Source organism: Pimephales promelas, chromosome 14, assembly GCF_988280905.1.
Source record: "Pimephales promelas chromosome 14, fPimPro1.hap1.1, whole genome shotgun sequence".
Taxonomy (NCBI): domain Eukaryota; kingdom Metazoa; phylum Chordata; class Actinopteri; order Cypriniformes; family Leuciscidae; genus Pimephales; species Pimephales promelas.
Window position 1 is genome coordinate 34,316,656 of NC_142782.1, and position 21,441 is coordinate 34,338,096.

General features: G+C 34.4%; 1 protein-coding gene across 3 annotated transcripts in view; it reads left to right on the forward strand.

Moving 5' to 3' along the window:
* The window catches only part of pi4kab (phosphatidylinositol 4-kinase, catalytic, alpha b), a 57,716-nt gene that overhangs the window by 30,991 nt on the left and 5,284 nt on the right, over positions 1–21,441 (forward strand). Inside the window, exons 20-50 of one of the 3 annotated variants that reach the window (XM_089119904.1) lie at positions 351–459; positions 594–730; positions 1,522–1,655; positions 3,255–3,337; positions 3,856–3,926; positions 4,002–4,126; positions 5,388–5,469; positions 5,552–5,635; positions 5,709–5,798; positions 7,315–7,434; positions 7,537–7,578; positions 8,329–8,343; positions 8,537–8,629; positions 9,758–9,914; positions 9,998–10,125; positions 10,447–10,605; positions 11,950–12,101; positions 13,088–13,195; positions 13,283–13,410; positions 13,502–13,660; positions 13,931–14,010; positions 14,123–14,322; positions 16,087–16,177; positions 17,362–17,529; positions 17,626–17,679; positions 18,440–18,560; positions 18,770–18,899; positions 19,863–19,933; positions 20,028–20,100; positions 20,645–20,715; positions 20,982–21,085. In XM_089119904.1, the coding sequence (XP_088976030.1) occupies positions 351–459; positions 594–730; positions 1,522–1,655; positions 3,255–3,337; positions 3,856–3,926; positions 4,002–4,126; positions 5,388–5,469; positions 5,552–5,635; positions 5,709–5,798; positions 7,315–7,434; positions 7,537–7,578; positions 8,329–8,343; positions 8,537–8,629; positions 9,758–9,914; positions 9,998–10,125; positions 10,447–10,605; positions 11,950–12,101; positions 13,088–13,195; positions 13,283–13,410; positions 13,502–13,660; positions 13,931–14,010; positions 14,123–14,322; positions 16,087–16,177; positions 17,362–17,529; positions 17,626–17,679; positions 18,440–18,560; positions 18,770–18,899; positions 19,863–19,933; positions 20,028–20,100; positions 20,645–20,715; positions 20,982–21,085 (3,339 nt within the window). The remainder of the gene's footprint in view (positions 1–350; positions 460–593; positions 731–1,521; positions 1,656–3,254; positions 3,338–3,855; positions 3,927–4,001; positions 4,127–5,387; positions 5,470–5,551; positions 5,636–5,708; positions 5,799–7,314; positions 7,435–7,536; positions 7,579–8,328; positions 8,344–8,536; positions 8,630–9,757; positions 9,915–9,997; positions 10,126–10,446; positions 10,606–11,949; positions 12,102–13,087; positions 13,196–13,282; positions 13,411–13,501; positions 13,661–13,930; positions 14,011–14,122; positions 14,323–16,086; positions 16,178–17,361; positions 17,530–17,625; positions 17,680–18,439; positions 18,561–18,769; positions 18,900–19,862; positions 19,934–20,027; positions 20,101–20,644; positions 20,716–20,981; positions 21,086–21,441) is intronic. The other 2 variants (XM_089119905.1, XM_089119906.1) reach the window with 2 other exon arrangements.

Sequence of the window (21,441 nt, forward strand, 5' to 3'; positions counted from 1 at the left end):
ATAATAACAATAATAAGAGAGAGAGAGAAAAAAAAAATATATATATATATAAATAATAAAAAATAAATAAAATAAAATAAAATAAATAATAATAACATACGGAAAATTAGATCAAATCAGTCCATGGTCACGGTTCATCCTTTGTGAATGTTATGTTAACAGGGAAGTATTTTTTTTAAATAAATTAAAACTATTTTGCCCACATTTGTCCAGAATACAGTTTTAGGTTAAAAAAACAAACAGTGACGCCACACAGTCCTTTTTGTATAATATAACCTTTCTAAAGAACTAGCATTTTGATAATGTTTTTGTATTGTGTATTTAATTTGCTTATTTGTAATTTCACGCAGCTGACCCGCCGATTGCCCGCCATTAAAGAGGCCAAACCTCGCCTGCAGAAGCTCTTCAGAGATTTCTGGCTCTATTCTGTGGTCATGGGTTTTGCCGTGGAAGGATCTGGTAAGGAAATAAAATCATTGCCATCACTGACCGCATTTAAACATGAATTCACCACATACACAATCTAAACGCGTTCCCTAGCTGGATTTCTCTCGCAGTATTTCTACAGAAGTGTGTGTTTGCCTGTGTTTTAGGTCTGTGGCCTGAGGAATGGTACGAGGGAGTGTGTGAAATCGCCACTAAATCGCCACTGCTCACGTTCCCGAGTGGAGAACCGCTACGTTCGGAGCTCCAGTACAACTCGGCACTGAAGAACGACACGGTTACTCCGGTAAACGCTCTCACTGTGTTTAAGTATTCAAATCACTAATAACTCTATCAGTAAGTGAAAAGTTAAAGGAGTAGTTCACTCGCCCCCATGTCATCCAAGATGTCCATGTCTGTCTTTCTTCAGTCGAAAAGAAATGAAGGTTTTTGATGAAAACATTCCAGGATTTTCTCCATATAATGGACTTCAATGGGGACCAAACGGTTCAAGGTCCAAATGAGAGTTTCAGTGCAGCTTCAAAGGGCTTTAAACGACACCAGACGATGAATAAGGGTCTTATCAAGCGAAACGAGCGGTCATTTAAATAATAAATAACAAAGTTTGCGTTTTATAAGCTCAAATGCTCGCCTTGCTCTGTTCTGTGATGCACTTTCGTGACTCTCCTGTTCGAACTCGTTCATCAAAATGAGTCATTTCGTTCATTTTGTTCGTTGAATGAACCAAATGACTAGTTTAGTAAAAGATTAGTAAATTTTGAAGAACGAGTTTGGCGAGGCGAGCATTTGTGCTTATAAAACTTAAACTTTTTTATTTTTTAAATGAGCGCTCGTTTCGCTTGATAAGACCCTTATTAATCGTCTGGTGTCGTTTAAAGCCCTTTGAAGCTGCACTGAAACTCTCATTTGGACCTTGAACCGTTTGGACCCCATTTAAGTCCATTATATGGAGAAAATCCTGGAGATTTCGATTCTGTTAGACATTGCATACTGGTTTACAGTAGTGATATACAGTATATACTAGTTTCCCATTCTGAAAAGCTCTTGTTTGTCTTATAAAATCCTCGTTTTGTGAAGGCGGAGTTGAGTGAACTGCGCAGCACCATCATTAATTTGCTGGATCCGTCTCCTGAAGCCGCCGCCCTCATCAATAAACTGGACTTCGCCATGTGCACGTACCTGCTGTCCGTCTACCGGCTGGAGTATATGAGGTCACTTTCAGTTTTCAGTCTTTCTGACTTCCTTCAGAACCACTCCTCTCATTATCCTCCTCATTTGCTCAAACAATGGGAGTAAATTCAGTTAAACAGTAAACAATCAGTGAAAGATTCGCTCTAAATAAAAGTTAAAATATTTAGGAAAACTAACTTCACGGCAAACACGCACTTTTTTTTTCTTTTTCTTTTTTTAAGACATGCAATTACCACCCTAACCAGTAGATGGCGGCACAGGAGCGCTGACTGGCTTTTTAGCCATTTCCACTCCCTAATACAGGTGAAACTCGAGAAATATGAATACCGTGTAAAAGTGCATTTATTTCAGTAATTCAACTTAAAAGGTGAAACTAATATATTATATAGACTCATTACATGCAAAGTGAGATATTGCAAGCCTTTATTTGTTATGATTTTGATGATTATGGCTTACAGATATGAAAACTTTTCACAATATTCTAATTTTGAATTTATCTGTAATCCGTAATCATTAAATATTATAACAAATAAAGGCTTGAAATATCTCACTTTGCATGTAACATTACATTACAACCTCATTTTCAAAACCTAAGTTTCATTACCGCAACAGATGATCGTTAAATCTTAATTTAATTAATATAAAATGTGTAGTTTGATTTTAAATGCATGTACAGTATCTACACATTATGTTCTTTCAGGTTTGTCATATCATTTTGAAAATGTGTCAGGTTTCATTAAAATATATTAAAAAAAAAAGGTTGTAAATTGTGGAAGGTGTTGCGGTAATGAGAGAAATTAAACAAAAATGTTAAATAATGCTAATTTAAAAATAAATATTATTTCAGATTTCTAAGTAACTGTGCATGACTGTTAATAATCCGTTTTTAAAAATGTGAAAAAAAATTTTTTTCTAACAGTGTTGATGTTTTCACACTGTTGCGGTAATGAGATTTTTTCAGACTTGTTTTGGAAATTATGCTCAAAAAGGTCTTAAATTGTAAATAAATGTTTTTAAATTAATATTCACAAATTCTCCAGACTTTGTTTCTAATGTCTGATTTGTTTTTTTTGTTAATTCGAGCATTTTTGAATTTTCATGTTTGAAATTTTTAAAACCAAGATTTTGTGAGAATCACCCAATGATTCTATGTAATACATTAGTTTCACCTTTTAAGTTGAATTACTGAAATAAATGAACTTTTGCACCATATTCTAATTTTTCAAGTTTCACCTGTATAAAAAAAAAAGTAGGAAGTCACAGTCTCATGAAAAACAAAAATTTTATGCAGTTATGCAGAGACAGACAGTAAAGACTGCTCCTTTAATAATCACTAAAGCTGTCGGTCGTTTTGATACTATAGAAGAAAAACACATTTAAAACGAGTTTTTTTTTAATTAAAGTACATTTTAATTCAAGTTATGTGATGTCAAATTTCTAGCAAACACACATGTAATATTATTAGTAACGGCCCTTATTGATGCAAAACAATAGTCATTTTATGATTAAATGTTCTTTATAATAAATAAACCAGAAGTGCCTCCTAGAATATAAAATTGTATATGTGTGTGTGTTTGATTTACCCATCTCTCTTTGTTCTGTCTCTCTCTCTTTCTCAGGATGTTGCACTCGAACGATGCCGACCGCTTCCAGGTGATGTTCAGATACTTTGAGGACAAGGCCATCCAGAAAGACAAATCGGGTCTGAAATTCAATATAATTTCATATGGTTGATTTAAAAAAATTAAAAATGTTTTACCACAAGAAGTAAGCATGTGTAAAAATCTAGTTGCAATTATTCAATGCTTGTTTTCCGCACTGTTTTTTATTAACGTAAATGAACGTGAAGAATCATATTTATTAATTTACATTTTTATGCACCGATATGATAAACAGTGACATTTACCTACATTATTTTTTACCAGAACATTTTAATATGAGAAATACGACACTTAAGAATTTTATATATATGAATATTCATATTAATATGAATATTAATTGTACATATTAGAACTTTTAATCATTATATAATCGAATCAACAGTTTTGACTCGATTCGTCCTAACTGTTGAATCTTTCTCATAAAGCAAATGATCTTGAACTAGTTTAATCACATGATATTTAGAAAACCAACTTTGTTTAGTGTTATGTAACCAGCGAAACCATTGCAAATATACTGTGAATATTCAATACATCGCTTTGCGTCTTTATCTCCGCCCAGGCATGATGCAGTGTGTGATCTGTGTCGGTGATAAAGTCTTCGATGTTTTCCTGCAGATGATGGCTGAGAAAGTGAGTCGAGTATTTGACGGATGTCTGAATGCAGTATTGATCGCTCATTGATAACGTCTGTGTTTTGCGTTTCAGCCCAAGACTAAAGCGCACGAGGAGGAGCTTGAGCGTCATGCTCAGTTCCTATTGGTCAACTTTAACCACACCCACAAGAGGATCCGCAGAGTTGCAGATAAATACCTCTCAGGACTCGCCGAAACGTAAGATTAATTTCTCTACCTAGACGGCATATTAAAGCATCACTTATGATGTAAACTCAACAATTTCTCCCAATATTTGTGTGTTCCTTGTAGTTAGTAATGCTTATTACTGTTAGAGTATAGAGTTCCTCACAGATCTGCAAGCACAGTGAGTTTAGGTCGCTTTTAACTTGATTTTGTAAAGACAAAATACGGCAAACGTCTTCCCAAACTTGTAATGAGAATCATTTATAAATCTGATGTCAACAAACGAGTTCTTGGGTCTCTCTGCAGTTTTACTCCAAAATAAAAGCTCTATAGATTCACGTTTGAAAGTCAAGAAATTTACACCGACATTAATATTAGTATTGTGATTTTAGTGTTGTTCTGTAAAATAAAATAATAATAATAATAATTATTATTATTATTAAATGTATAATTTTTCTTTAGTATTTAAATTAGATTGGTATCATTGCTACAGTAAAATATGTATTTTTCATTTATTATAATAATTTAATAATAATAGTTATTATCATTTATATAAATTAATATTAAAATAATAATTATGTATTATTAATAATAATTGAAATTAAGCTTATGATTAATAATAAATGTAATAGTACTATTCCTATTTGTTTCCCTCACACAAAAACAAACTAAAAGCTCAAATCTATCAAATCACTGTTTTTCCTCTATATTGATGTATTAATAATCATTATATAAAAAAATTATGGTGATTTATCATTATTATTATTATTAACTGTTTTTATTACAGTAGTATTACTGCTATAGTAAAATATTTATTTATTTAATTGTATTAATTTAAGAAAAATATTGTTCTTGTATTTTATTACATTAGTATTATAGCTATAGTAAAATATGTATTTATGAATTTAATTATATTAATTTAATCATAATATAAATAATAAATTATTTTTAGTAGTATTTCTGCTATATTAAAATATTTATTTACTTGTATTCATTTAATAACTTATTTTAATTGTTGTAATAATAATAACAATAATATTTTTTTATTACAGTAGTATTACTGCTATAGTAAAATATTTATGCATTTAATTATATTAATTTAATCATAACATAAAAAATAAATGATTATTAGTAGCATTTCTGCTATAGTAAAATATTTATTTAATTGTATTAATTTAATAATTGATTTTAATTGTAGTAGTAATAATAATAACAATATATATATTTTTATTATATTAGTATTACTGCTATAGTGAAACATCAATTTCTTGAACACAATGTGTTTGCCGTCTAGGTTTCCGCATCTGTTGTGGAGTGGGAGAGTTTTGAAGACCATGTTGGACATCCTGCAGACTCTCTCTCTGTCCCTGAGCGCCGTCAGTACAACACACACACACACACACACGTGACCGATATAACTCACATGTCATTCACTTATCCTGACCTCATGTTAAACAGGATATTCACAAAGATCAGCCGTACTACGACATTCCCGACACGCCGTACAGGATAACGGTCCCGGACACGCACGAGGCGCGAGAGGTGAGACGGGCGTCCGAGACGGGAACGTACTCATGATCAGGTCCAGTGTTTTGAAATGTTGTTTGTTGTCCAGAGCATCGTGAAGGACTTCGCCGCTCGCTGTGGAGAGATCTTGAAGGAGGCCATGAAGTGGGCCGCGTCCGTCACCAAGTCTCATCTCCAGGTGAGCTCACACACACACACACACACACACACTATACACTAGGGGTGTGATTTCGATTTCGATTCTGCTTATCGATTCCAATAAGGTAAAAAAAAATGATACCATTCACATTTAGTCTTATTGTACCTGAATATCATGAACAAAAATCAACCGGCTAAAGAACACTTACACAAGGAACGTTTTCCTGTGGTTTAAAAAGCCTAACTAATATACATTTCAAGCATTAAAGACAAGTAAACACTAAAAAAAAAAAATCAAAACTAAATAAAAATAAGATTTAAATAGTGTTTTAAGATTTTCGGGTACAGAAAATGTAATCATAATGTAAAATAACACTGCACTTTATAAATAAAATGTCCAAAATAAAAGTTTGTGTTTACATGATATATGTGTGTGTGTAGTGTGTATAATTAATTTGTATATATAAATACTCACACAAGAAATATTTGCATGTATATACATTATATATATTTACACATAATTAATATTATCTATAAATATAAATATTTGATATATTAATAACACATTTTTCTTAAATATACACATACATGTGTGGGCATTTATATATATACAAAATAATTATACACACTACACACACATATATTATGTTAACACAAACTTTTATTTTGGATGCGATTAATCATTGCCCATCCCTACCTGCATTTTACTGTTAAAAAACACAAGTGTTAATAATTTGGGAATACAGTCAGGAGAGACTTTCTTTTTAAAATTATTTTATTATCTATTCAAATTGAAGGATTTTACCAAAAAATATATTTATTTCATATGCTGGAATATGTATGAATTTAAGTGAACAGAGGGACTTTCTTTATTTCATTCAAATATGGTGCAATGTGCAGAAAATAGGTTTAAATGTTAAACAGTTTTCTGTTGCATTTAATTAAATTTTTGCTGTGTGAATAAAGTTAAAATATTGAAACAAGTTTAAAAAAAGAGAATGTTTCATTTGATTACATTTTAGATGATGGAATATGCAGAAAGAATAGAATTAGGCTGAAAGGTCTATTGCAGTAAAATAATGGTTTATCAGTAATAGGGATGGGCAACGATTAATCGCGATTAATGGCATCCAAAATAAAAGTTTATGTTTATATAATATATGTGTGTGTAGTGTGTATAATTAATTTGTATATATAAATACCCACAAATGCTTGTATATATTTAAGAAAAATGTGTTATTAATATATCAAATATTTATATATATAATATTAATTGTGAATAAATATATATAAAATATATACATGCACATATTTCTTAAATATATACAATACATGTGTGGGTATTTATATAATTAATTATATTAAAATTTATATTATATTTAAATAAATTAATTATACACACTACACACACATATATTATGTAAATACAAACTTTTATTTTGGATGCGATTAATCACGATTAATCGTTGCCCATCCCTAATCAGTAATCAATAACCAATCACTATTTCCAAGTAACTTGACCAACACTGGTGTGTGTGTGTGTGTGTGTGTGTCAGGAGTATCTGAACAAGCATCAGAACTGGCTGTCGGGTTTGTCTCAGCACACGGGTCTGGCGATGGCGACCGAGAGCATTCTCAGCTTCGCGGGATACAACCGTCAAAGCACCACGCTGGGGGTGAGAGAACACACGTCACACACACACACACACACACACACACACACACACACACACACACACTCTCGTCCCGAGGGTAACCGATGCTGTGTCTTACGGTAGATGGTTACTGAGATGGTAACTGAGGTGTTTGGGCAGATGAAGGTAAGACGGCGGCCGGTCCTCAGAATAAAAACTCAATCACCTTAGAAAGAAGATTTATGATTTATGATTTATGACTCATGCTCAAAATACATGTTGAAATCCCTAAATTCACAAACTGATTGACAGAACATCTGGAAATGTATATAATATTAACATGATCACATTTCACAGATTATTGATTTGTGTCGTCTGTTGTAGTTATATGGCTCTCTCTTCATAATGCACATTGTTTCAAAGCAGCTTTGAAGATCATATTCGCAGTAATAATGTATTAAATATTATGTAAATTGCATGTGTGCAATGACTAGCTGCATTTACTAGTGTTCAGTATAACACTGTATTATGCACTATATCCCACAATGCACTGCAAATTTGACCTTAATATGGACTATAATGCATTATAAACATTCTTAGAAACAGTGTGTGTTGTGAAGAGCGTTACACACGTTGTGCTTTTCACAGCGTGCTGCTTAAAACTAACCAGATATGAATTTAAATGTGAGATATAATAGTAATGATTCATGCAGTAAGACTTTATGAATATTCATTAGCACTGTTGTGTTCATGTCATGCCTGTTGTGTTGGTCTTTGTATGTCATTCTCCAGCATGTTTGCGTATCATTTGTCATTCTCTTTGTTTGTGCCGTTACCTCATTGCGTCTCTGCTAACTCATCTGTGTGTGCGCTGTGATTGGGTGGCCCTGGGTTTGGTGGGTGTGGCCTGCCGTGTGTCCCTCCCCCTCGTCCCAGGCAGCTTTTCCTCAGGTTGGTACTCTAGTTGAACTCTTGTTCCAGTTACAGACCCATATATGATTGATCACAGCAGTGGAGGTCAGTGTAGTCCCACTGATGCTCTATAGGGACGAGGAGGTCCTGGCCTTTACTTCTAGGACTAGTCAGGAATGTGCATTGGTAATGTTTGCGGCTGAAGAGACCGAATCGGTTCCTTCATCCTCAGGTTACCCAGCTGACGGAGCGGCCCACCTGTGTGAAGAAGGATTACTCCAACTTCATGGCGTCGCTCAACCTGCGGAACCGCTACACCGGAGAGGTGAGCGCAGTCCATAGGGTGTATTTATTTATTTATTTATTTATTTATTTATATTTGTGTGTAGAATTTTTAGTTGTCTGTTATGCTTCCAATGATTCTGTCAATGTAAACCCATTCCAACACAAATTTCCCCTTGGGGGACAATAAAGTGCATTTCATTTCATTTCTTCATTATTTCATTTCATTATTTCCTTTCTTCATTATTTAATTTCATTATTTCATTTTTTCATTATTTAATTTCTTTATTATTTCATTTTATTTCATTATTTCATTTCTTCATAATTTCATTTCATTTCTTCATTTCATTATTTCATTTCTTCATTATTTCATTTCATTATTTCATTTCATTTAATTTCTTCATTATTTCATTTCTTTATTATTTCATTATTTCATTTCTTCATTATTTCATTTCTTCATTTCATTATTTCATTTCGTTATTTCATTTAATTTCTTCATTATTTCAATTATTTATTATTTCATTTCATTTCTTCATTTCATTATTTCATTTCTTCCTTATTTCATTCATTACTTCATTTAATTTCTTCATTTAATTTCATTTCTTCATTTTCATTTCCTCATTATTTCATTTATTTATTATTTAATTTTATGATTTCATTTCAGTAGGGTGTTGGTGAGTGAATCTCATGCAAAATAATCCAAACATATCTTGTTATTTATTTATTAATTTTAATTTAATTCATTTAAATATTTATTTGCTTTGTGACATAAATAAGAATTAACGTAGTCTTATTATTTTCCATAAAGGAAGTCTATTTTTAGGACCAATTATTTTAGGACCAATATATTTGTTATATTTATTCATTTTAATTCATTTTTTATTACATTTTTAAATTTTTATTTAATTAAATTCCCATAAAAAGTATATTTTTAGGGCCAAAAGGAATATATATATATATATATATATATGCTTTTGCATTATGTGGAAAATGTGCTTTATTGTCACATAAATAATATCAAAATGCAAAAAATCGTTTAAACTGTTTTTAAATGGGCTTCATTTTCAATACTTCTTTCATTCTTGTTTTTGAGGTGAAATATGACCTGGACATGTTTATGTGTCCGTAATGCAAGAGCAGAGCATTTGATGGTGTGTGTGTGTGTGTTGAGGTGGCTGGGATGCTGCAGTTTGCCGAGGCGACACACAGCGAGTCGAACCCCAGCAAACTGATGATCTCTCAGATGAGCGACGCTCTGGACGCCAAAAACTCTGACGCCTTCATGCAGAACATGTTTAAGATGACCGCTCTGTTCATCAGCACTAAAGGTAGCGCACACACACACGCCGTCACACAGGCCGTATCGACTCCATGATGTTTTTCGTGACGCACACAAACGCCTCTGTCCCAGACTGCGATCTCCAGCTGCTGCATCACCTCTGCTCGTCTCCGCTGAAGATGTTCACGGAGCAGGGCATGGAGACGGCCATCGCCTGCTGGGAATGGCTTCTCGCCGCGCGCAGTGGAGCTGAAGTCCAGGTACCGTTAAACTAGCTGTGATTTACTCACCCTGGGTGTGTATGACAGTCTTCTTTCAGTTAAAAAATAAAAAACTCCTGGCTCTTCCCAGCTTTATAATGCCAGTGAATGTGTTTTTTTTTTTTGTGTGTGTGTACCGTGAAACTTCAAATAATAGCTTTTATTTTCCCAAATCGCTGGGAAGGGCCAGGACATGTTTTAATAAAACTCAGATTGTGTTGGCTTCAGGGTGAGTAAATCATTGGCTAATTTTCATATTGGGTGAACTATCCCTTTCACCCTTTCACACTGTGTTCATGACGTGTGTGTGTGTGTGTGCAGTTCATGCGTGAGATGGCGGACGCCTGGCAGATGACCATCAAGCTGAAGATGGGCTTGTTCTCGGAGACCGAGTCAGAGGCCGATCCTTTAGCGGCTTCAGAAGAGAGTCAACCCCTGCCTCGTCCACCCAACGTCACACCGCATTCACTCTGGATCGAGGTCTGGATTACTGCGTACTACTGCTCTTACGATATATGCAGAATATAGTATGCATAGTGGATGTAAATAAAACTGACTTGACTTTACATAGTGCTTTTCACATTGTTGTTAAAATCAATCAAATTTCTTGTGGTGTAAATCCAGCTTTTAATGTTGTTTATGTGTGTATGTGGTGTGTTTAATACGCTTTGACACACACCATGTGTAAGTTGATAAGTGGACAGCATTGCTGAGTATTTCCTCCTTAAAACTGCAGTGAAACAAAGACGGGCTCAAAAACACGCTTTGAAATCGTAGGGGGAAAAAAAAACGTTTAAATATGTAATTTTGGTGATCAAAGATAAGTTTTAAGGGATAAAGTTAGTGCTTTTTTTTAAGAAAAATTTAAAAGGCATCTATATTTTATTAACACCAAATTTATACACTGAGAAATTAATATTATAAATCAAAAATGTGTTTAATGTGGCATTATTATATTATTTTCTCGGCTCACTATTATAATGTACTGTAAAATGCGTTCTTTATTTAATTTTAATATTTTATTAATCATTTTTATTTATTTTAATCTTGCTTAATCCATTCAATAGATTTAATAAATATTTTAATAAACCATTTTTAACATAAGAAAAAATATAATATAACAAAAGACATTTTTTTTTAATCTAATTCTTTTTTATTAAATTTTAGGGCTGTGCAAAAATTAATTGCGATTAATCGCATCCAAAATAAAAGTCTGTGTTTACATGATATATTTGTGTGTGCTGTATATAATATAAATACACACACACATGCATGTATATATTTAAGAAAATGTGTTATTCGTATATAAAATATTTATATTTATATTTATATAATATATATTATGTATTTATAAATATATACAGAATTTAAGCGCAAATAATTCTTAAATATATACATGCATGCATAGGTATTTATATATACAAAATAATTATATACAGCACACACAAATATGTTATGTAAACACAGACTTTTATTTTGGATGCGATTAATTGCAATTAATTTTTGCACAGCCCTATTAAATTATTTTAATTTAATTTCATCATCTGTATTTATTAGAATAATAACAATTTTAATCACATATGTATTTATTTTGCTGATTTTTTTTACCATTTTTGGCTAGCTAAACATACAATGTATTGAGTATCACCATTTGAATATAATATTGTATAAAATCGTATATACTATTTGTATAAAACAGTAGGCATTAGTTACTGTTTTGTATGTAATAAACTATTTCATTTTAAACACAGCCATCAAAGTGATCACACATCATTGCATTTCCCATATGAGTGATTTTTGCAGTGTGTGTGTGTGTGTGTTTAGTTCCTAGTGCAGAGATTTGAAATCGCGAAGTACTGCAGTGTGGATCAGGTGGAGATCTTCACGGTTCTCCTGCAGAAAGCCCTGTCCATCAGTGTCGGTGGACCCAAGAGCTGCCTGAACCGACACGTAGCCGCGATAGGACCCCGGTTCAGGTGAAACACGTGTTTTACACCATAAACTACAGTAGTCAACGTCAAAAAAGTTCATCAAAGTTGTCGGGTATTGCTCAAAATTCATGTATTACTTTAATGAAAGGTTTTGATCCACTTCTAATGTATTATTTGTAACTAGTTCATGTGCACATATACATTATAAATGGTCAAATTAGCATCATATGTAGCTACGAACACACCGTGAGCGCATTTATCCCAGAACACTGCATTATTTTGGTTTTTATATGTCATAAAAGCCGACCAATCAGGTTAACATATCCCTTTAGGTATCTTGAGTTAAAAATGTTGTTAAGATGCCAATGTGAACGCTAGGCTTTATTTCATTATTTCATTATTTCATTTCAATAGGGTGTTGGTGAGTGAATCTCATGCAAAATAATCCAAAAATATCTTATTTTTTATAAAGAAAGTCGTTATTATTTATTTATTAATTTTAATTGAATTCATTTAAATATTTATTTGCTTTGTGACATAAATAAGAAATAACGTAGTCTTATTATTTTCTAAAAAGGATGTCTATTTTTAGGACCAATATATTTGTTTTATTTATTAATTTTAATTCATTTTTTGTTACATTTTTATAAATTAATTTAATTAAATTTCCATGATGAAAGTCTATTTTTAGGGCCAAAAAGAATAAATAAACATATATATATATATATGCTTTTGCATTATGTGGAAAATGTGCTTTATTGTCACATTTTTTTGACATAAATAATATCAAAATGCAAAAAATCTTTTAAACTGTATTTAAATGGGCTTCATTTTCATTCTTGTTCATGTATTCTTTCATTTAAAATTCATGTATTACTTCAATGAAAGGTTTTGATCCACTTTTGTAACTAGCTTATGTGCACATATACATTGTAAATGGTCAGATTAGCATCAAATCAGACCAGGAATAAAAGGTGTGTTGTATTTGTACACATATAAACACGTGTTGTTGTATATAATTGTGTAATTAGGCTCCTGACTCTTGGTCTCACTCTTCTGCATGCTGATGTTGTGACCAATGCCACCATCCGTAATGTCCTGAGAGAGAAGATCTACTCCACAGCCTTCGATTACTTCAGGTATTGTGAGCATCCACGCCGGCGGGGGAAATGTGTAGCGTCTCGACTCGTGCAGCAAACCGAACGTGTTTTGTGTGTGTGTTTCAGTGTAGCTCCACGATTCCCCACTCAGCCGGAGAAACGCCTGCGCGAAGACATCAGCATCATGATCAAGTTCTACGCGTGTTTGCTTTCGGATAAGAAGTACCTCACAGCCATTCAGCTCGTCCCACCAGGTTAACACACATCATCGAATTTTAACCTAAAAAAAGAAAAGGTAATGGACATGTTCTGTGTTCAGTACCCATAAACCCTGTGTTTGCGCAGACCCTCAGGACGTGTCTGTGAACAGTCTGTCTGTCATGGCCGTGACGGACTCGAGGAACAGTCTAGACGCGGCTGTGGGATCCAGACAACAGGCCAATCAGGGCTGGATCAACACATACCCACTGTCCAGCGGACTCTCCACACTCTCCAAGAAATCAGGTACACACTCACACACTCATACATTCCTTATTTATTTCTATTTATGATTTGGCCCCCATACAAATGGGGCACGGCGTGTGATTGTGACCGCATGTTGTTGTAGCACTTCCAGTCAAATGTTTGGCCACATCTGCTCACTCTTTAATCTGTCGTCCACATGTCAGAATAATAATATTGATGGAGTGACGTAAGAATCAAAACATGAGTAAAAATGCAACATGAAAAATATTACTTCACCATATGACGTACTCGTATGAAATATTTTTGTAGGTCTGTCAAAGAAGACGAACAGAGGAACGCAGTTGCACAAATACTTCATGAAGCGCAGAACGCTCCTGCTGGCCCTGCTGGTGAGATTACAGTGATATAATGAAGAATATGTGTCTCTTTACTCCAGATATCATGACTTGTGTATGTTTTTAATTAGTATATGATTGAAACAATGTTATTTGTGGTTGTTAGGCCAGTGAGGTGGAGCGTCTGACCACCTGGTACAATCCTCTGGGCAGCCAGGAGCTCCAGATATCAGCAGATCAGTCTGTGGAAACCAGCATCGCCAACTGGAGGTCCAAATACATCAGCCTGACTGAGAAACAGTGGAAGGACAATGTTAATCTAGCGTGGAGCATCGCGCCGTATCTCGCCCTACAGCTGCCGGCCAGGTGAGAGAGTGCATGCATGACGTTTGCATTTATATTTTATGCATTTGGTGATTTGATTTTTTTATATTTTATGCATTTTATATTGTATGCATTTGGTGATGCATTTTATATTTTATGCATTTGGTGTTTCGTAGATTTTATATTTTGTGCATTTTATATTTTATGCATTTTATGTTTCATGCATTTGATGATGCATTTTATATTTTATGCATTTTATGTTTCATGCATTTGGTGATGCATTTTATATTTTATGCATTTGGTGATGCATTTTAGATTTTATGCATGTGGTGATGCATTTTATGTTTCATGCATTTGGTGATGCATTTTATATTTCATGCATTTGGTGATGCATTTTAGATTTTATGCATGTGGTGATGCATTTTATATTTTGTGCATTTTATATTTTATGCATTTGGTGATGCATTTTAGATTTTATGCATGTGGTGATGCATTTTATGTTTCATGCATTTGGTGATGCATTTTATATTTCATGCATTTGGTGATGCATTTTAGATTTTATGCATGTGGTGATGCATTTTATATTTTGTGCATTTTATATTTTATGCATTTGGTGATGCATTTTAGATTTTATGCATGTGGTGATGCATTTTATGTTTCATGCATTTGGTGATGCATTTTATATTTCATGCATTTGGTGATGCATTGTAGATTTTATGCATGTGGTGATGCATTTTATATTTTGTGCATTTTATATTTTATGCATTTGGTGATGCATTTTAGATGTTATGCATGTGGTGATGCATTTTATGTTTCATGCATTTGGTGATGCATTTTATATTTCATGCATTTGGTGATGCATTTTAGATTTTATGCATGTGGTGATGCATTTTATATTTTGTGCATTTTATATTTTATGCATTTGGTGATGCATTTTAGATTTTATGCATGTGGTGATGCATTTTATATTTCATGCATTTGGTGTTGCATTTTATATTTTGTGCATTTTATATTTTATGCATTTGGTGATGCATTTTAGATTTTATGCATGTGGTGATGCATTTTATGTTTCATGCATTTAGTGATGCATTTCATATTTCATGCATTTGGTGATGCATTTTATATTTTATGCATCTGGTGATGCATTTTATATTTTGTGCATTTTATATTTTATGCATTTGGTGATGCATTTTAGATTGTATGCATGTGGTGATGCATTTTATGTTTCATGCATTTGGTGATGCATTTTATATTTGATGCATTTTATATTTTGTGCATTTTATATTTTATGCATTTGGTGATGCATTTTAGATGTTATGCATGTGGTGATGCATTTTATGTTTCATGCATTTGGTGATGCATTTTATATTTCATGCATTTGGTGATGCATTTTATATTTTATGCATGTGGTGATGCATTTTATATTTTGTGCATTTTATATTTTATGCATGTGGTGATGCATTTCATATTTCATGCATTTGGTGATGCATTTTATATTTTATGCATGTGGTGATGCATTTTATATTTTGTGCATTTTATATTTTATGCATTTGGTGATGCATTTTATATTTTATGCATGTGGTGATGCATTTTATATTTTGTGCATTTTATATTTTATGCATGTGGTGATGGATTTTATATTTTGTGCATTTTATATTTCATGCATTTGGTGACTTGCATTTCGTTCAAGATCTACATGCATCTGATCATGCATTACTGTAATCAAACTCGTGATTTTGGCAGAGCTTCAAGAATGAATGCATTACTCTAATAATATGAAATGGTACTGAAACTGATATTTTCCAGGTTCAAGAACACCGAAGCCATTTTCTCAGAAGTGACTCGCTTGGTTCGGTTGGATCCGGGAGCGGTCAGTGACGTTCCTGAGGCTGTGAAGGTGAACATCCAGAATCCAACAGAAACACATGAATGAGTAATAGACCTTAGTCGGGTAGACATCATTTAATTTAATTTAAATTGTGAGGTTCAGAACTACACTTTCTTCAATATGTTGTATTGTCAAGGGTCTCATTTACACAGCCTGCATTTCCTGGAGTTTTTGTCCTCTGGATATTTCTGAAATATGTATTAAGATACTATTTTAATTAAGATAATTATTCTTTATTCTTATTAAGATAAAATTTTAGGGCAGTTGCAGGTAGGGGTGTGCAATATTAACAAAAATTATATCTCAATATAAAATCATTTGAACCTAAAACAAATATCGATGTTTTGAAATTATTTAAAAGATGAAAAGATGCGTTACATTTTAAATTAAAACCGCCAGTAGGTGGCAGCAAGTCACTGTTAATGAGTGAGTCATTTGAGTTTCAACCTCTAATCCATGTAATGATATGTCATATAGATCAGTGGTTTCAACCCGATTTATTCAAAAGGCCAATTCACTCTTAATGAGTGAGTCATTGAATCATTTATACAACCTTTACAATCTTTCCTCGCTGTGTGTTGCTCACAGATGCAAAATAGTACTGTGGTTTAGTTTGGAACTGTTTTCATTGGCTAAATAGAGAAAAAAACAGGCAATATTGTCTGTTTTATTGTCTAAAAGTCACTTAATATTAACTTGTATAAAATCTAAATCACTTTTGTTATCATACTGATATTTGGAGAAAAAACAGCACTCTTCGTGTGAGATTAATTAACTATATTCAATTATAGAAATATAAAAGTCAGAGGTATTTTTGCCCCCTTATCTTACATATTGAGGGAATTCTATAATACAGTAAATGACGCAGTCTAAGTGTGCTAGTTGTGTTTATGTAAAGTGATGGACACACTTGATAATGTCAGATCACATATCGTTAAAACAACAATCATGATATTATTGCACACCCCTGGTTTCTGGAAACTAAACACTTTTCTCTCATGCATTCATATACATTTTAACCTAAAATCTTGCTTTTGATAATCAGTAAATAAAAGTTCATGGACGTGTTATTTGTTCACTACTCATAAGCTCTGTGCTCCCTTAAAAATACTGACAGTTTGATTTATCAGATCTTGTGTCTGCACTGGTAACTGAACAAGTGTGTGTGTGTGTGTGTGTGTTTCCCGCTGCAGTTCTTGGTGACGTGGCACACGATTGATGCCGATTCTCCTGAGTTGAGTCACATCTTGTGTTGGGCTCCGGCTGATCCTCCCACGGGCCTGTCGTATTTCTCCAGCATGTATCCGCCACATCCGCTGACCGCACAATACGCCGTCAAAGTCCTGCGCTCCTTTCCTCCTGTACGCCATCATCATCATCATCTATATTTCTCTATAGCTCTTTATCTTGCAGCATTTTGTGTCTTTATGAATGTATATTTTACTCTCGTTCAACAGGATGCTATTCTGTTTTACATCCCACAAATTGTTCAAGCTCTCCGTTATGACAAGGTAAAGTGTGAAGTGCCCCTATTATGCTAATTTAAAAGTGCCTAGTTTGATTTTTGGTGTCTCTTACAGCTAGTTCACATTAATCCAAGGTCAAACAACACTTTAATGTTCTCATAATCTCTAATGCAGCTCAGTGTCTGAAACGCTTCGATTAAGGATTCCGTCTCTCTAAGCTCCGCCTCTCTGAGAGCTGCTCTGCTCTGATTGGCCAGAAAGCAAACGCTCATTATCATATCTGACTCTCAGCTCTTGATACGAACAGTAACGATGGCGTGTGTGTTACCGTATCAGTCTCATCAGAGTGGATTTGCTTTGTCTTCTCCACATGAACAACACAAACCAAACTCTTCCAGTCTCAGATACACTACAGTGATTGAGGGCGGAGCTAAGAGACGCTGTTCAGCCAATCAAAACCAGAGGCTGGCTTTATGCAAATGAGTTCCAAACCTAACTGAGACTGAATTACTGACTCGTTTCAGTTCAGAATCACGTCTTTCTTTTAAACTTTGCTGAGCTTTTACATTCACGAACGGCTCTATTGCACATTTCATGAAAGGTCAAATCTGAAAACGCACAATAGAGGCATTTTAAACATTATTTGTCGTCATTACTAGTAATGCAAAGTTCGATTTTTAAAAGTATAAATCAAGTTGCATGCATCATTTTAATATTTTGCAAAAGTATAAATATTTTGCATATGGAGGCCATTTTCCATTCCCCATTTTCTCTCCCTGACATGTTGATTGGTGTGTGTGTGTAGATGGGGTACGTGAGAGAATACATCCTGTGGGCGGCACAGAAGTCTCAGCTTCTGGCACATCAGTTCATCTGGAACATGAAGACCAACATCTACACCGACGAGGAGGGACACCAGAAGGACCGTACGTCCTCTCCACCAATCAGCTCGTCTTCATCTATACAGCGCTTTAACAATACTCACCGTTTCAAAGCAGCTTTACAGTGATTACAGGAAAATAAAGTTACAGAGATAGTTTAGGCTTTACAGCAGATCTAGAATAGAGTTATTGTCCATTGCAAAGATCATTGGTTATTAAGGTTGTGATGTTTATTCTGTGTGTGTTTTCTCTAGCGGATATCGGGGAGCTTCTGGAGCATTTGGTCGAAGAGATCATCGGGTCTCTCTCGGGTCCAGCTAAAGATTTCTACCAGCGCGAGTTTGACTTCTTCAACAAGATCACCAATGTCTCAGCCATTATAAAGTAAGAGTAACCTGCCGTTAGCATCTGGTTGTGTGTTTTTCCCCAAAATGCTAGTTAAAGGAGTAGTTCAATTTTAAAAAACTTTTGCTGATTATTTACTCGCCCCCATGTCACCCAAGATGTCCACGTCTTTCTTTCTTCTGTCGAAAAGAAATTAAGGTTTTTGATGAAAACATTCCAGGATTTTCTCCATATAATGGACTTCAATGGGGTCCAAACGGTTCAAGGTTCAAATGAGAGTTTCAGTGCAGCTTCAAAGGGCTTTAAACGACACCAGACGATGAATAAGGGTCTTACCAAGCGAAACGATCGCTCATTTAAAAAAAAAACAAAAAACAAAGTTTAAGTTTTATAAGCACAAATGGACGTCTTGCTCTGTTCTTTGATGCGCGTTCGTGACTCTCCTTTTCGAACTCGTTTATCAAAATGAACGAACCTTTTTCCGATTCATTTGGTTCACTCAACGATTGAAATGAACGAATTGACTCGGGGAAAGATTCGTTCATTTTGATGAACGAGTTCGAATAGGAGAGTCACGAACGCGCATCACAGAACAGAGCAAGACGAGCATTTGAGCTTATAAAACTTAAACTTTTTTATTTAAAAAAAAAAAAAATTATTTATTTTTTAAACCGATCGTTTCGCTAGATAAGCTTATTCATCGTCTGGTGTCGTTTAAAGCCCTCTGAAGCTGCACTGAAACTCTCATTTGGACCTTGGACCGTTTGGACCCCATTGAAGTCCATTATATGGAGAAAATCCTGGAATGTTTTCATCAAAAACCTTAATTTCTTTTCCACTGAAGAAAGAAAGACATGGACATCAATTTTCTTCTCTGTGGGAATAGACAGCGAAGGTTTTGATGTCTAACATCACTGAACGCGGGCTGGCACCTCCTGTTTTAGTCTTGAGATGACACTGATTTTCCTGTGTGAAGCTGAGATCTTCTGTTTCCTGTTTCAGGCCCATTCCTAAAGGAGACGAGCGGAAGAGAGCGTGTCTGCGAGCGCTGTCGGATATCAAAGTCCAGCCAGGTTTCAGTCTCTCTTCCTTATCACATCACTCTTTGTTCTCGGCTGATATTACAAGCACTTTTAGTTACAAAACCGTTAATTTGATGTTTCTCAGGCTGTTATCTGCCCAGTAACCCTGAGGCCATAGTCCTAGACATTGACTACAAATCTGGAACGCCAATGCAAAGGTACAATCCCCACTGAAAGTGCCCATATTATGCTGTTTTTAAGTTCTTGGTTTTGTTTTGGTGTCTCCTACAACTGGTTCACATGCATCCAAGGTCAAAAACACTTTAATTTTCTCATAATCTCCACTGCAGCATCAGCTCTTCGATCAAGGATTGAATCTCTCTAAGCTCCGCCTCTCTGAGAGCTGCTCTGCTCTGATTGGCCAGAAAGCAAACGCTCTTTATCATATCTAAATCGCAGCTCTTGATACAAACAGTAACGATTCTCATATACACTACAGTGATTGAGGGCGGAGCTAAGATACACTGTTCAGCCAATCAAGACCAGAGGCGGGCATTATGCAAATTAGTTACAAACCTGAATCAGCGGGAAGTGAGATTGAATTACTGATGACTTTTAGGAGACAAAAACTCTATTTATCTACACTGAAACTTTGCAGAGCTTTCAGATTCAGAAACGGCTCTAATACACACCTCATGAAAGGTGTGTTTGATGGGGTTTAGATGCACAGTAACTCACGTGTCTGTGTGTTTTCCCTCTCAGCGCTGCTAAAGCGCCGTATCTGGCCAAGTTCAAGGTGAAACGCTGTGGAGTGAGTGAACTCGAGAAAGAGGGTATGCAAATCATTAATGCACAAACACAATCATTTCATTCCTGAAGCAAACAGCCATACTTCTGCATCACAGTTTACTAATATTACATCATTGTTAGCAATTATGCAGCCATCGAATGTGAACGATTTTGCCTTTTGTATTATAATAATATTAATAAATAATAATTTTAGGAATTTAAGATGAAAGTCTGAGGGATAATGGTGCTTTTCAATCACGCCGACACAAAGTATGACGACTCGCTCCTCTGTGTGTGTGTGTGTGTGTAGGTTTATTGTGTCGCTCGGACTCGCTGGATGAAGAAAGCGGAGAGGACGCGCAGAAGATCTGCTGGCAGGCGGCCATCTTTAAAGTAGGAGACGACTGCAGACAGGTATCAGTTTCACTCTGACATCTCATGTGCTTTGTTTTTGCCGTCCTTTATGTACTTACTGTATTACTTTACATTTTTGGCTATGAAATATGATCGGATGAGCCAACAAACTCATAGCCGTAGTAAAATAGCTGATATATACTGTCTGTATCCACAACTGTGACACACATCATCATCATACACTAATAGGAGAATTTACTGTAATAGTTTGTGAAATAATTTGTTGTAGTATGAATATTAACAAAGGTCTGTTTATTGAACATTTGCATCTTTTTAAAAAAAAGATTCTGTTGCATCCAATTCATATGTGATACCTGTTAAAACCCCTAACTTTTCTTTTTTTCTAATTTACATTG